The sequence below is a fragment of the Elgaria multicarinata genome, chromosome 1 (genome assembly GCF_023053635.1).
Source record: "Elgaria multicarinata webbii isolate HBS135686 ecotype San Diego chromosome 1, rElgMul1.1.pri, whole genome shotgun sequence".
Lineage (NCBI taxonomy): Eukaryota > Metazoa > Chordata > Lepidosauria > Squamata > Anguidae > Elgaria > Elgaria multicarinata.
In genome coordinates this window covers 216,914,928-216,931,867 of record NC_086171.1, presented here as the reverse complement: position 1 = coordinate 216,931,867, position 16,940 = coordinate 216,914,928, and the positions used below count along the sequence as shown (strand labels likewise).

The 16,940-nt window shown below is 47.0% G+C and overlaps 1 protein-coding gene across 1 annotated transcript in view; it reads right to left on the bottom strand.

Moving 5' to 3' along the window:
- The window catches only part of EFCAB8 (EF-hand calcium binding domain 8), an 81,832-nt gene that overhangs the window by 39,170 nt on the left and 25,722 nt on the right, over positions 1–16,940 (bottom strand). The window contains exons 10-13 of the mRNA XM_063144221.1: positions 15,876–15,949; positions 14,264–14,394; positions 3,510–3,577; positions 2,187–2,335 (exon numbers count right to left, since the gene is read on the bottom strand). Coding sequence (XP_063000291.1) covers positions 2,187–2,335; positions 3,510–3,577; positions 14,264–14,394; positions 15,876–15,949 — 422 coding nt within the window. The remainder of the gene's footprint in view (positions 1–2,186; positions 2,336–3,509; positions 3,578–14,263; positions 14,395–15,875; positions 15,950–16,940) is intronic.

The following is a 16,940-nucleotide window of genomic DNA, read 5'->3' as shown; positions in this document are numbered from 1 at the left end:
CACAACTTGCCCAAACCTGATTTATGGGCTCCGTTGGAACCGGTTGGTGCAAGTTATCTGCTCCCAGGGTTCCTGATAGCCCTTGTCCTCTGGACTGTGGTTCCTAGTCTGGTATTAACATTTAAAGCCCTAAATGGCTTGGGGCCAGGCTATCTGAAGGAACGCCTCCTCCCGTATGTACCTGCCCGGACCCTAAGGTCATCCTCCGGGGTCCTTCTCCGCAAGCCCCTACCAAAGGAAGTGAGGCAGGTGGCTCCCAGGAGGAGGGCCTTTTCTGCTGTGGCACCCCGGCTGTGGAATGAGCTCCCTAAGGAGGTTCGCTTGGCACCTACATTATATGCTTTTAGACGCCAGGTGAAGACTTTTTTATCCTCCCAGCATTTTAACAATCTATAAATAAATTTTAACTTGGTGTTTTAAATTCATAATTTTGCATTGCTGCTTTTTTATCTGGTTGAGCTTTTATATTGTATTTTATAGTATGGTTTTATACTGTTGTTTTATACTTTGAATGGATTTAATTTTTGTGAACCGCCCAGAGAGCTCCGGCTATTGGGCGGTATAGAAATGTAATAAATAAATAATAAATAATAGTCTCGGAACGTCCACACCAAGCCCTGCCTGTTTATCGACTCCTTTCAGCATCAGCTAGGTCTATCCTTGCATGGGCTCAGGCCCCTCAGGACTGGACAGTGTCCTGAGGGGACATTGTCCAGTCCTGACCCAGAGGGCAAAGGAGATGTGAGGACGGCAGACCCGTGCCTCTGGATTTGGTTGCCACTGAATTCCTTTCGGGGGGTGGTGGAAGGTTTAAGATATAACACAGACAGAGAACCTCAACACTTTCTCCTCAATTTTCCCCCTCGGAGGTTTTTCCCTGGGAGATGAAAAGCTGGGAGAAAAAAATGTTGTGGGGAAGCGTTACATCAAACCCATGCGCCTGCTTTACCGGTATTCAGCATTTACGGGTACAATCCTATGAATGTTTAGATAGAAAAGAAAGTACTACAACTCCAAGTATTCCTAAGTTGTAGGAGTTCTTTCTGTCTAAACATGCATAGGGCTGCATTATAAATTACTTCTAACCTTCTGATCTGGCCGGTGAGACCACATTACGCCAGTCCTTTTCCAGCTTCATTGGCTGCCAGTCCAGGTCTGGGCCTGATTCAAAGTGCTGGTATTAACATTCAAAGCCCTAAACGGTTTGAGGCCAGGTTATTTGAAGGAACGCCTCCTCCCATATGTACCTGCCCAGACCTTAAGATCGTCCACAGAGATCCTTCTCCGTGAGCCCCTGCCAAAGGAAGTGAGGCAGGTACATTATACAGCACCATGTACATTGATGGTGCTATATAAATAAATAATAATAATAATAATAACAGGTGGCTACCAGGAGGAGGGCTTTCTCCGCTGTGGCACCCTGGCTGTAGAATGAGCTCCCCAGAGAGGTCCGCCTGGCACCTACACTGTACTCTTTTCGTCACCAGTTGAAGACCTTTTTATTCTCACAGTATTTTAACACCTAATTTTAACTTAAATTTAAATTTTACTGTTTTAACTCTGTATTTTAATTTTATCTCAATTTTGCTGCGTGGTTTTTATCCTGGTTGTGCTTTTTAGACTGTATTTTGTAGTTGTGTTTTTAGACTGTTGGTTGTTTTATTATGGTTTTAATTTTTGTGAACCGCCCAGAGAGCTTCAGCTATTGGGCGGTATAAAAATGTAATAAATAAATAAATAAATAAATAAAAAATAACCTGATTGTAAAACTAATTTTCCAAAGCAGCTTCCAGTAAAATATTTTATTTATTTATTTATTTATTTACTTACTTACAATATTTATATACCGCTCCCCATTCAAAATTTCGGGATGGTGTACGAGATAAAACACAATAGAAACAGAATAAAACACCTTAAAATGGTTTTTTAAAAGAAGCAAATTGAAAGTTGTGGCAATACAATGCAAGGTTATCATTCCAAACACCCACCCACCCACATCTCCTGAGCTGATTAAAAGAAGTTTCAGCCCACCGTCAGCCAAAAACATTGGCTTGAATATGCAAGACCTCCTCAATGCCTGCTCCTTCACTCCCTCGGGGACCGGGATCCCCACACTTCCAGGTGGACACCAAGCCAGAAGGGGGGTTCGCACCCCACCCAGCCCCCCTCCCCGCCCAGCTCCCTACTTTGTCTTTCGAGATGCTGACAATGGTGTTCCTGTGCCCATTGATCACGATGTGGGTGACGGCGGTGGCATGGCCTTTCATATGGGTGATGGGGCTGCTGGTGACGTACGGGTTCCAGACCCGGATCAGCGGTTCGTATCCCCCGGTCACTGGCAAGAGAGAGGGGGAGAAGGCCACTCTCAAAACTCCAGCCCATCTGCTCCTTTTCATCATCTGGGCAGCGGTATTTAATTTGCAAGCTACGTTTATTCATTTAGGAAATTCCCATTCTGCTCTTCAGGCAAAACCTCTCTCAGAATGGCTGACATCATGGAAACAGAAGCCAATGGGAATCGTACAAAAACAACGTAAAGCAATATAAAGCAGTCAAGCAGAAGTATCGTATAGACCAGAATAAAGCAATGCATAAAAATGTCCTCCCCGAAAGCTTCAGCAAATGAAGAGACCTTCTCCTAGTCATAGAATCATAGAATAGCAGAGTTGGAAGGGGCCTATAAGGCCATCGATTCCAACCCCCTGCTCAATGCAGGAATCCACCCTAAAGCATCCCTGACAGAGGGTTGTCCAGCTGCCTCTTGAAGGCCTCTAGTGTGGGAGAGCCCACCACCTCCCTAGGTAACTGGTTCCATTGTCATACTGCTCTAACAATCAGGAAGTTTTTCCTGATGTCCACCTGGAATCTGGCTTCCTTTAACTTGAGCCCGTTATTCCGTGTTCTGCACTCTGGGAGGATCGAGAAGAGATCCTGGCCCTCCTCTGTGTGACAACCTTTTAAGTATTTGAAGAGTGCTATCGTGTCTCCCCTCAACATTCGCTTCTCCAGGCTAAACTTGCCCCATTGTTTCAGTCTCTCTTCATAGGGCTTTGTTTCCAGACCCCTGATCATCCTAGTTGCCCTCCTCTGAACACGCTCCAGCTTGTCTGCATCCTTCTTGAATTGTGGAGCCCAGAACTGGACACAATACTCTAGATGAGGCCTAACCAGGGCCGAATAGAGAGGAACCAGTATTCAGCCCTGGTTAGGCCTCATCTAGAGTCCTGAGAAGATATCAGGCTTGGTGTTCGCCGAGCCTCCCCGGGGAGCGCTTTCCCAACGCGTGCCCTCCACGGCTAGGTCAGGAACAAGGCTGAAACCTGGATCCAGAAAGCAGGCAAGAGAATCTGGAGGCCCACAGCCACCACCCACACAAGCACCTTTCCCCAAAAGGTACATGCATTGAGCTCGGCATAAGGCAGTGCCAGACGTTGGGAGGAGGAGTAAAGGGTCTGGAAAGGCAGCTAAGAAACTGACTAGATAAAATAAGTAGTTCCTAGAAAACATACCAAGAATGTTCATTTCCGAGGAGTAGTCAAAGCAGAGGATGCCTTTCTTCAGAACAATCAAAGCTGACCTGGGACAAGCAGGAGGAAAAGAAGTCCCGTAATGTAAGTGGTAAAAGAAGACAGACCTTTTTCACCATCTTCGATCCTTCAGTCGCTGAAACAAAGCGTAACAGTTAAACTTTTAACTCACAGGGTCTGTTTTTCTTTACAGGACCTCCACTTGCGCATACACAGAGAGAGAGAGAGAAGTCTCCAAATCTTCATACTCGATCCAAATTAAGCAGCTCAGGCCACAATGCAGGTGTCCCAGGAGAGTTTCCACCTTATTCCTGTTACCAAACATGCAAACATCCTGCTGTTTTTGAGAAAGTAATTTGTGCCAGGGGAAGAGGTTGCATTCCAGCTTGGGGAAAGCGCGGGAGAAGCCGTTTTGCTTTCATAGAAGCCCGGCCTGGCCCTAGAAGATGTGTGATCCCTCACTGGCAGTGAATTCTTCTCCAGACTCAATCCACTGACCTCTTCCTTCCTCCTTGCAAAATTGCATGCCTTGGTGCCAGCACCAAAAGCATCACCAGGTAAATGACTCCTACAGCCTGCTAATGTTGTCTCCTTCCTGCCAAGATGGGAGGATGAGTCAGTTTAACAAATATACGCCTTTCCGTGAGGCCACAAGGGCTTTTTGTTGTTTGAGTTTGAATGGAGCACATAAGCAGGAGCCCAGGCACTACTTTAAGACCTTAAGAAACTAAGAAGAGCCCTGCTGGGTCAGACCAAGGGTCCATCTATTCCAGGACTCTGTTCACACAGTAGCCAACCAGCCGTCGGCCAACAACCCACAAAGCAGGACCTGGTGCAACAGCACCCTCCCACCCATGTTCCCCAGCAACTGGTGCACACAGGCTTCCTGCCTCGAATATTGGAGATAGCACACAACCATCAGGGCTAGTAGCCCTTGATAGCCTTCGCCTCCAGGAATTTCTCCAACCCCCTTTTAAATCCATCCAAATGGGTGGCCATCACTGCATCTTGTGGTAGTGAGTTCCATAATTTAACTATGCGCTGTGTGAAGAAGTCCTTCCTTTTATTTGTCCTGGATCTCCCACCAATCAGCTTCATGGGATGACCCCTTTGGGTTCTAGTATTTTGAGAGAGGGAGAAAAATGTCTCCCTGTCCTATCCACATTCTCCACCCCATGCATCATTTTGTGCCCTTCTATCCTGTCTCCCCTCAACCTCCTTTTTTCCAAGCTGAACAATCCCTGTTGATGTAACCTTGCCTCATAAGGGAGATGCTCCAGCCCCTGGGTAGTTTTAGTTGCTCTTTTCTGCACTTTTTCCAGCTCTACATGCATGCCAATTAGGATACTTGGTAACACACCATCCATCATTCGGATCAATGAATAGTCCCTAAAAGGCAAAATCGCTTAGTACAGAGTGAAGGGAAAAACCATTGGGTTCTATTTTCTGATATTTGTACGTATGTCTCTTGTAGCTAGCAAAATAGTCCATGGTTTGTTGCAAGTAATTGCAAGTAATTCATTTATTATTGCCCTGCGCAATGTGCCATCTAAAACTCATGGAGGGCCTATTAATTTATGCCCCATTGTCAGCCGATTTTACTGTATTCAGCTGCTAATCTTTGCTTAGACATTTATTCAATCTAAGAAAAATGGGCCCTGGCCAATTTTTGTTTGTTTCTTTCTTGTTTGTATTTTATCGTTTTAATTTGTTGTAAAATGCCCTGGGATCCTTTTGATGAACTGCCGTATAAAAAGCTTTCTAATAAAATGAAGTACAACACCACCATCTGCTGTCCTATACCCTGAACTGCAGCTTTGGACTCTTGTAACTAATAATATTAGACAGATGTAACAGGCACTCACTGGGTTCAGATGATCAACCACATAGGACCCATGCACACAACTGTGATTTGCATAATTATCTATGATGCCACAAGGGTTGCCATACTGTCTGAAACTGGCCAAACCCCACCCCCACCATATTCAGAAGTGGCCATTAAAAAATTCCAAAAATCCATGTTCGTGTATCTGGTTGTACATAATTATGCCTGGTGTGGAGAATGTGGACGGCGAGACATTTTTCTCCCTCTCTCAAAATACTAGAACCCAATGGGGTCATCCCATGAAGATGATCGGTGGGAGATTCAGGATAAATAAAAGGAAGCACTTCTTCAACACAGTGCATAGTTAAATTATGGAACTCACTGCCACAAGATGTAGTGATGGCCACCCATTTGAATGGCTTCAAAAGGGGATTGGATAAATTCCTGGAGGCAAAGGCTATCCATGGCTACTAGCCCTGATGGCTGTGTGCCATCTCCAGTGTTCGAGGCAATAAGCCTGTGTGCACCAGCTGCTGGGGAACATGGGTGGGAGGGTGCTGTTGCACCATGTCCTGCTTGTTCATCCCTTGCTGATAGCTGGTTGGCCACTGTGTGAACAGAGTGCTGGACTAGATGGACCCTCGGTCTGATCCAGCATGGCTCTTCTTACGTTCTTAACTGTTCTTTGGCTGTTTTAAATTGTTTTTAAATTTTGTATGTTAAAGCTTTTTATATTGTTTCTGTTTTGTTATTTTGTGAACAAGCCAAAGAGCTTTGGCTATTGAATGGTACAGAAATGAAATAAATGAATGAATGAAAGAATACCTTTGTTAGGCCAACCAAAAGGTCACAAAAAGGGTGCAAGCTTTCAAAATCTCCAGATCTCTTCATCAGGTAAGAGGAAGCCCCCCTGCCACTCCCCAGCAAACCTACTTTATGTAGCATCTTGAGCAATGAAGAGATCTGAAAATCTCAAAAGGTTGCACATTATCTTGCTGTAAGTTGTGACAAACTGCCACTACATTCTGCTATTTGCGGGAAGGAAGGCTGCGTTTGGGAAAAGAGGAACTCTTCCAGCCTTGGAAAAGTTTACAAGGAAGCCTCCATTACGACAATGTAAGCACCTCCGCTGATGACCTTTGCTGCCTCCTGAGTTCCTCCATCACACCCACACACCCTCCCCACCTTTTATCATTTGTGAATTGCAGGTCTTGACTCAGGGCAACAGCCAACGAAGAGCCACCCAGGTATCTTTTGACTTCGATTTTTAGCCTTCCTGTTTAAGCCACACGGAAGGAAAAAAATATGCACCAGTTTTATGTTAGCTTTTCTTTACACCATCTTTATATTTATGACATTTACATCCCACCAACGAAACACAAGTCAGTGTACATGAACATCCTCTTTCTCCATTTTATTCCCACAACAACCCTGTGAGGTAGGTTAAGCTGAGAGTGAGTGACCAGTGAGCCGCATGGCTGAATGGGGACTAGAACCCGGATCTCCCAGTCCAATACTCTTAACTATTGTTTATTTGTTCAGTCGCTTCCGACTCTGTGACTTCATGGACCAGCCCACGCCAGAGCTTTCTGTCGGCCGTTGCCACCCGTAGCTCCCCCAAGGTCAAGTCTGTCACCTCCAGAATATCCTCCATCCATCTTGCCCTTGGTCGGCCCCTCTTCCTGTTGCCTTCCACTTTCCCTAGCATCAGCCTCTTCTCCAGGGTGTCCTGTCTTCTCATTATGTGGCCGAAGTACTTCAGTTTTGCCTTTAATACCATTCCCTCAAGTGAGCAGTCTGGCTTTATTTCCTGGCGTATGGACTGGTTTGATCTTCTTGCAGTCCAAGGCACTCTCAGCATTTTCCTCCAACACCACAGTTCAAAAGCATCTATCTTCCTTCGCTCAACTATTACTACTACTATTACTACTAAGTTTTCAAACCCGAATAGTGTGTCAGAACTAATTGAGAAGAGGGGAGGGAGGGGAGGCAGCATTTGCCTCAAAAACAGACACAATAGCTCAAGTCTATGAGGCTACCTTTGTCACCTCAGTGAGGTCCTTTATTTAAGATAATCACAAAGAGACCTTCCTGTGAAAAGATGAAAATCCGCCCCAGGATATGGCCAGAGGTGGGAATGCAAAGACCCCTTTACATCCTTTCCCCTCACACCAGGAAAGGAAAGAGAAAAGGCATTTTACTTTCTCTCTCTCTCTCTGACTGGCACCTTCAAATCAATTTCCCAAACTGAGCCATCTTGAAGTGAGAACTTTGTTTTATTGTGTTTATCCCTGCTGAGAAGAGGGATAAACCTTGTAACCTTTCCAAGGCTGGAAGAGTTCCTCTTTTCCCAAACGCAGCCTTCCTTCCCGCAAATAGCAGAATGTAGGGCAGTTTGTCACAACTTACAGCAAGATAATATGCAAGCTTTTGAGATTTGCAGATCTCTTCATTGCTCAAGATGCTACATAAAGGTCATCCCAAATCTATGGATTCTTGGATTCTTTCAATCCAGGAAGGACCTTTTTCTATGTAGCTCGCTGCATCGCTAATTTTAAAGTGCTTATCTCTTAACCTTCTCAGTGTTCACAAAACAAGGCTGACAACCATTAACCAGAAGACCTTTTCTTCTTCTGCTACCAGATTGTGGAATGGCTTGCCAGGAGAGAGATTCATCAAATTAAGAGTCTTCCGGAATTTAAGAAAGTCATAAAGACTGATCTCTTCCGGCAGGCCTACCCAGTTGAATTTTAAGATGCCTTTTTAATAATGTCCTGCTTCTAAGAATGTATTAGTTTCATATGTTTTAATCAATTATATGTATTTTATGGTGTTTTGCATTTGTGTTGTACCCCGCCTCGATCCAGAGGGAGAGGCGGGTAACAAATAATTATATTATTATTATTATTATTATTATTATTATTATTATTATTAATTACTATTAATTTATTTATATAGCACTGTCAATGCACATGATGCTGTACATAGTAAAAGAATAAAATAGCAAGACCCTGCCACATAGGCTTACATTCTAATAAAATCATAAGAAAACAATAAGAAAGGGAAGAGAATGCACCAAATAGGCACAGGGGAGAATAAAACTAACAGTGTGAAAGTAATAACAAAGTCAAGTTCTAAAAGCTGTAGAAAAAAGAAAAAATTTCAGCTGAGCTTTAAAAACAGTCATTGAATTCGTGATCTGCAAATATTCTGGAAGAGAATTCCAGGCATCAGGGGCAGCAAGAGAAAATGGACGAAGCCAACCAAGAGAAGCAGAGACCCTTGGGCGGGTCAGAAACATAGTTCATGTCTTCTGTATGTGTGATCCAATGCTGGTCACGGACCGTAACAATAAAGATTTATTGGATCTCTTCTTGATCCTCCCAGAGTGCAGGACATGGAATAACAGGCTCAAGTTAAATGAAGCCAGATTCCGGCTGGACATCAGGAAAAACTTCCTGACTGTTAGAGCAGTACGACAATGGAACCAGTTACCTAGGGAGGTTGTGGGCTCTCCCACACTAGAGGCCTTCAAGAGGCAGCTGGACAACCACCTGTCAGGGATGCTTTAGGGTGGATTCCTGCATTGAGCAGGGGGTTGGGCTTGATGGCCTTGTAGGCCCCTTCCAACTCTGCTATTCTATGATTCTATGATTGATTGATATGTATGATCCTAATTCCCTTGATGCACACACCCCTAAGAGCAGGTAATGGGAGAGAGGCAAGGTGTTGCTCTAATTGGGGGATGGGGGTAGTTATATCCTTTTCAATGAGAAAAGGCCTGTTCATACCTGCCATTTTTAGCCCTTACAGTAAGATGCTTCTCTTTTTTTAGCCAATTTACTTTTGCTGCCCAGAGGGAAACAAAATTGACCAGGTTCTTTCACATCCCACTTCTGCAGCCTCCACACTTGAAGCAATGCCTGGAGACGCCGCTCAAGTGGATTCCCTGCGGAGGTGAATGCATGGTTGTCTAGCCTTTGCCTTGAAAGTTTAGCTCTTGGAACGGCTGCCGTGGGAAAAGCATAAAAGAGCTTTTTCAATTTTCCTTCCCTGGTTGCAATCGGAGCAGAGGAGAAACTGACAATAATAACCCAAAGCCAGGTCTAGAGAAACTTGTTGATTTCACCGTGTTCTGAAGTGGGAGCTCACAGGCTCCTAAGGCCTTTTTTAAAAACATGTCCAATTGTTATCTTAATATTGTATCAGTTTGATATGTTTTTAATCAGTTTTATGCATTTTATGGTGATTTTGTATTTAATGTTGTTCCCTGCCTCAATCCAGAGGGAGAAGCAGGTAAGAAATAAATATTCTATTCTAAAAGAAAATGAGCCACTTTCCCCCCCAGGTAAAGAACAACATTCCCAATATTCCCTTGAGCTGAGCAAAAGAGGCTGGGAGTGGTTTTTGGAAAAGGCCCTAAGACCAGCTCCTTCTGCTGAAGAGGCGTTGCTTTCCACTGGATTTTTGACCTTTTGTAAACCGCTCAGAGAGCTTCAGCTATGGGGCAGTATATAAATGTAAATCATCATCATCATCAAGGGCAATGCGCATACAGGGTTCCCATGAAGCAGCGCTGAATGTGAGAAGGGCACCCCATGATTTCTCACAGAGGATGCAGCTCCTGGGACGCGTGGAAACGCTGTCCTGGCACTGGAGTCAACATAAAGGGCTTGAGCTGGCAGGGGTGAAGGCCAAAAAGAGAAGAGAAAAGAAGAGAGGCTAAGTGCCCTGGTAGAATTTCAGCAGCGGGAGGCAGGGAGCGGAGGGCAGTTGCAGAAGTAATCAATATTAGGGCTGTGCACGGACCCCCCGATCCTCTTCGCAGCCCGATCCACCCTGCCACGATCTGCCTGTGGCCCGGTCCACTTCGTTACGGAGCTCTGGATCCAAAGCAGAGCTCCCTTTCCCCACACACACCCATAGACTTACCTGGCTGCACCACCGTCGCCACACGAACTGTGGCAGCGGCGGCAGGGCCAGATAAGACCCCCCCTTGCGCATACCACTTACTTGGTCCGTCACGGCCCATTGTCAGCTTCACTTGAGCCTGCGGCTCAACCCGGAACTATAGGCCCCATTTGGCCCTCCCCTCCCCCCTGCCCCCTTACCTGGCTCTGTCGCTGTCACCGCACGGGCGGCGGCGGCAGGGCCAGGTAACCCCCCCTCACGCACACCACTTACCTGGTCCGTCACAGCCCGTCATCAGCTTCACTTGAGCCTGCGGCTCAACCCGGAACTGTAGGCCCCACTTGGCCCTACCCTCCCCCCTGCCCCCTTACCTGGCTCTGTCGCCGTCGCCGCACAGACGGCAGCAGCACCAGGTAAGGCCCCCTTACCTTTTTCTCAGAGCTCCGGATCGAGGCGAAGGATCTGCCTTCATCTCAATCCTCTCCACGACACTCCACTGCCCCCCCAATCCTCTTCGCCTCCGCCTTAAGGGGAGGTGAAGCACCCCAATCCGCTACTGCTTCTCCGACCCAAAGAGAAGCGGAGCACAGCCCTAATAAATATCATGCCCCCCAGGCCTCCTCCAGGCATCTCTGCAAACTACAGCAGCTCTGGACTGTGGGGCCAAAACATGCCTGCATTTGGCCAAAAGCCAAGCAGTTTTCCTTTTTTTCTTTCTTTCTTTCTTTCTTATTATCATCAACTTTTAATTTCCAAAACAATTTTAAACATCATAGTATTATTCAAAGAGCTTATACTAGAAAACATTCACTCATCAAAACACTACATATAAAAAAAAATCCACAGAGCAAGTAATTCACAATTACGGATTAATAACATTTCTATTTCAGCCCTCGATCAATATAAACACCTCCTAAAGTTGCTCCTGGAAACACCGGGCCTTTACTTGCCAGTGAAAATAATAGAGGAAGAAGACAAATGGTTCTCCCTAGACAGGGAATTCCACAACATGGGCACACTCTCTTTGAAGATCCTCACCTAGAACCTGAAAGGATGAAAGCTAAAGTGGAGCCTTTTCAGTGGACCAGGAGTGTGGGTGTGTAGGTGGGGGGGGGGCATTTATGTGGAAGGAGATGTTCCTTCTGGTGGACAGGGAATTAATCAGAACCAGTACAGACAAGATAGAATAAAAGTAACATCCAAGCTGCAGTAATACCCACTGCAATATGCCAATCAGGAGGTTCCTACATCATGGATGATTTTAGCAAGATCCTAGGAGGTGAGGACAGAGCTGGTATATCACGAGTGAAAGCCAAGCAGTTTTTCTTCTGTGCCTCTTCGCTCACAGGAGGCTGGGGGACAGCTGCTCAGAGCTGCTTGCTTGTTCCAAAAGAGGAAAAGAATCATAGAATCATAGGGCGTTGCTAGACGTACCGGGTGTTCCGTCGTTGAGGAGTGGTGAAAGCGGCTTTTCCCGTTCAGCCGTGACGCCTCATGATCCACACCTGCCTTCGATTTATGGCGGAAGTTTGCGCCGGTTGTGCTGCTGCCGCCGCGAGCACGGTTGCGCAGCCACACCGGCCTGATTGCCGCGGCTTTTTTTTTCGCTCGCTGCACGGTTTGCGCACGTCCGAAAGACCGCAAACTTGCGCAGCCGTCAGCGATGCCGCCGCCGGCCCTGGCGGCGGCAGCGGCGGCAATGCCAGTGCCAGCTGAAGTGCTGCTGGTGCTGTTGAGGGTCAACATTGATGCGCTCACTTCCTGATGGGGGTCGTGGCGGGTGTCATATGACCCGAGGTCAATCGTCTGCATGGGCACTCTGTGCCTACATCTCCCATCATGCCTCTGAGGTGTCGGCGGCGATGACCGCCTCTGTGCCCTGTGCCCCATCCCAAGGAGCCAACCCACATCTGGCCGTAGCCATGGCAGCAGCCCACAAACAGCTCTGCCCTCTGCCAGCCTGGTACCCACACTAACAGGCAGCGTACAGCACCGCCATTATGCGGCCACGGTAGCTGCCCACCGCAAGGAGTCACCAGCCACTTTTGCGGTCCTCCGTTCCTGCGCAAACTGTCACTGGGGAAATAAAAAAAAAAAGCCGCTCCGCCGCGCTGCCCCAGCTGGCGGACTGCGCGCAAATGGCGGAGGCGGCTTGACCGAAGCCGCTGACCACTCCCCCTTAGCACGCCTTTTCCTGACCAGTGCCGACCGCAGTGACCTCACATCCTCCCACACGTACTCCGAATTACCGCGGGACAGCAGGAAAAGGCGCACTACAACTCACTTTTTTAAAGTCGGGAGAAAGAGGCTTCACCGCGGGATAACGGCGGATCCTCGTGAACGTCATCTAGAAGCCTCGACGTGGCTGCGGAAGGTAACGCGCGCTACAGCCTCGTCTAGTAACGCCCATAGAATAGCAGAGTTGGAAGGGGCCTACAAGGCCATCAAGTCCAACCCCCTGCTCAATGCAGGAATCCATCCTAAAGCATCCCTGACAGATGGTTGTCCAGCTGCCTTTTGAAGGCCTCTAGGGTGGGAGAGCCCACAACCTCCCTAGGTAACTGGTTCCATTGTCGTACTGCTCTAACAGTCAGGAATTTTTTCTTGATGTCCAGCTGGAATCTGGCTTCCTTTAACTTGAGCCCGTTATTCCGTGTCCTGCACTCTGGGAGGATCGAGAAGAGATCCTTGCCCTCCTCTGTGTGACAACCTTTTAAGGATTTGAAGAGTGCTCTCATGTCTCCCCTCCATCTTCTCTTCTCCAGGCTAAACATGCCCAGTTCTTTCAGTCTCTCTTCATAGGGTTTTGTTTCCAGACCCCTGATCATCCTAGTTACCCTCCTCTGAACACGCTCCAGCTTGTCTGCGTCCTTCTTGAACTGTGGAGCCCAGAACTGGACGCAATACTCTAGATGAGGCCTAACCAGGGCCGAATAGAGAGGAACCAGGACCTCCCGTGATTTGGAAGCTATACTTCTATTAATGCAGCCCAAAATAGCATTTGCTTTTCTTGCAGCCATATCGCATTGGAGTGGAGTGCACAGAACACAGTGGAGAACACAGAAAAGCAAGAGGCTAAAATAACATGGGTGGAGTTTGGGGGGTGTGGACAGAGGGACAATGCAAACAGGAGGGCAAGGAAAGGGACTGGATGGGACAAGAAATTGAGCATCTGGCTGCACAAAAGGAGAGGGACAAAAAAAAAGCCCCCGTCAGGTTTGCACCTGCCATTAAAAACCACCCACAAGTGAACCTATGAAGCGTCCTTATTCCCTTATGCAGCCCACCCTCATTGACATCAACTCCCCAGCGGAGATAAGACGAGTCGTTGCTTTGATCCATCAGGACTCTTCTTCTGTGAACGCAGAATAGGTGCAAATACTCGCAATATCATAAAGAAGAGAATGCTAGGAATTTAAAGTGATATATATTTAAATGCCCGGACTGTACAAACGCAACTGTGCCTGTATAAATTATCAGCCCGACTGCCACAGGATACAGAAATAATTATTCCTGCAGGTGGGAAGCGCCCAAAAATACACACAGAGTCTAGGTTTGGACTTTCCAATTTTCTGCCCAGCACAAAAGAAATTCACAACATCCCTCCCACTGATTTCTCAGAAGCCTTTGAGAGAAACAGACCTCCCACTTGAAGGGAACCTGGGAAACTATTGTGCATTTACAGCTTCTGTTCCATGTCCCTGATGGCTCTTTCTCACCATTTATGCTGCATTGATCATTCTGACCCATCCCCTCCCGTTAAAAACCCCCAACCCACTACTTGTGGGAACAGTAATGATGCTTTAAGCCAACCTTCCTCAACCTGGGGCGCTCCAGATGTGTTGGACTGCACCTCCCAGAATGCCCCAGCCAGCTGGGGCATTCTGGGAGTTGTAGTCCAACACATCTGGAGCGCCCCAGGTTGAGGAAGGCTGCTTTAAGCGCTCCCTGGAGCTAAGGTGGCATAGTTACAGAGCTGAGAGAAAAATGCCTCTCTTACTGGGTTTTACCAATGTTATGCAGTGGAAGCGACGTCAGGGCCATGGCGGTCTTATCTGCTGGCGTACAGGAGGCGACCACATTGAGCTGGGGGATGTACCTGATCTGTTGACACCAGTCTCCGTGCAAAGCCTATAAAAGGTGGAGCGGAAGGGAGAGAATAAGAAAAACGTTGCAGGGACGGAGCTGTAAACTAGCGGGTGTAGGGAGAGGCCTGCATGCATCCCAATTTTTGGAAAGCCTAAAAGAATTAGACCCCCTTCCCTGACCACTCCCCACCGGGCTGGAAAGGGAAAAAGGATGGTACTGTAGAACAGTACAAATAAATGCATAACGTATCATTGTTTAGGCCTGCTTTGCTTTCGATGGTGTGCACAAAAACATCTTTTACTCCACTGTCGCCTCTGGTCAAATTGGTTTTTGAAACAATACCAACACCTGGAAATCCCTTTTCCAGAAGCAAAAGTGGGATGGGTGCACAGAGCATAAGCAGCAATCCCCTTTACAAATTATTGAAAAGAAGACGATCACCTGTCTCCAATCAAAATGATTGATTGTTTGGAAAAATGAAGATGCTAGTCCATGAGTAAAAAACAGCAACAACAGAATCTAACACATACAATTAATCTTTGGCTTTGCAAATATATAGGCTGTCATGTTTCTCTCTGCCTGCTCCAAGGCCCGTGTATTTTGGCCAGGGCGAAAAACAAATCAGAGTTACAGCTGGCCTTTATATTTCCCAAAATGGGGGGTCACCCATTGCTTCTTTTCCCCAGAATGTCAGGTGCTGCTATCTGATACTTGAAACCCCTACCAATGTTTTATCAGCTTGGTTCGCACGTCATAGCTACCCAGGATAGCCATAAATGATCAGGGACACGCAAGCTAGATCCCAGCCAGCCCTGCAGAGCTAAACAACCCAGGGGTGCTCTGTCCCTGGGTTGTTGTCCAAGACTTCCAATCCTGAAATTGCAATTTGTTGGGGGAGGAACAACCCACATTTGTAACCCACGGTTCTCCGCAATCCCCATTTTGAAACTGAGCCGAAACTGCAGTCGTTATGCCACACAATATCATCTGGACTGACTATTCAGTTTTTCTTCTTATGACAAAGACTTGGCACAATCTTTTGTGGCATTCGGTTGGTCCTGAGAAAGGCATTGCCTAACTGGATTTTGGATCTTTTGTTCCCGGCTCCTACATTGTTTTGAAGAACATTTAAAGGGCGTATTTATTTTGGCTTTGACCCCGAACAACTCAAGATATAAGTCAATGTTTACCTTTCAATCCTGGGAGTGGGAACCTAAGCAACAGAGGAGAACTAGAGAAAAGCCCTCTTTCCCAGCTGCACAATGACAACTCATGCCCCTGCTCCACTTCATCTGGTTCCTTACGAGGTTTTGCCATGCAGGATCCGTATACAACTCGGGAGCTTGAGTTATGGGGGCAAGGCAGGGAGCAGGTGTTTGAGACAGCTAAGACCCCCAGGATCAAATCAGCACTGGACTTAGGCATCACCGGCACGCTACCAGAGAACATCACAGTCTTTAAGCAGGGGGGACCAGACAGAATGCATCATAACTCTGGAATGGACAAGCGCGTGGAAAACTCACAGGTACGGTGAAATTCTTGTACGATTGGGTCTTCCCTTTCATGAGGATTTGCACGGGAACTCTCGCTAAGCCACCTGTGAGGACAAGAGCCAAGCAACCACTCGTGAGCCAGCAGATTCCAACTTCTCCAACATATGGCATATTTATTGATTCTAGTCATAGAATCATAGAATAGCAGAGTTGGAAAGGGCCTACAAGGCCATCAAGTCCAACCCCCTGCTCCATGCAGGAATCCACCCTAAAGCATCCCTGACAGGTGGTTGTCCAGCTGCCTCTTGAAGGCCTCTAGTGTGGGAGAGCCCACAACCTCCCTAGGTAACGGATTCCATTGTCGGGTTGTTGAGTTGGTCAAAGCCAGGCGGTATGGCTTGTTTGAGGGTTAAACAAGCCTCGCATATCCCCAAAACAGCCCATTTTTAAGCTGTAGTGGTCACGCAAACTGGCGTGTGTGAAGATACAGCAGCTGGAAGTTTTGAACAGACTGTTCTCATGATCTCCACAGCCCGCTGTGGCTCTGACGATTTAGGCCACGGTAGATTGTGATGTGGGTGGGTGGCCATTTTGAATACTCAACCCTTGGTGGGGGGGATTGCCATAGTTTGCTGTACTGTTAGAACCCTGGGAGTCATCCAGACAGACCATGGGTTAATTGAGAGTTATTTAATCCTCAAACAACACCTGCCACCCCGCTTTGGATGACACATCAAGTTGTCGCTGGGGCTTTGAATAGTCAATCTGGCACCTGCGGGCACTGGAATGGTGCTATATAAATAAATAATAATAACAATAAGCAGGGAAAGAGAGAAAGTTGCAGGTTAGCTGAAGGCATCTTGGGATACAGCTTGTTCCCTTTCCCCATTTTTTCTTTCTTTCTCTCTGTGTCCCCCTCTCTCTGAGAATCTGCTGTGGAGTAGTGGATCTACAGCAGCCTTCCTCAACCTGGGGCACTCCAGATGTGTTGGACTGCATCTCCCAGAGCTGGCTGGGGCATTCTGGGAGTTGTAGTCCAACACATCTGGAGCGCCCCAGGTTGAGGAAGGCTGATCTACAGCTTGACATAAAAAT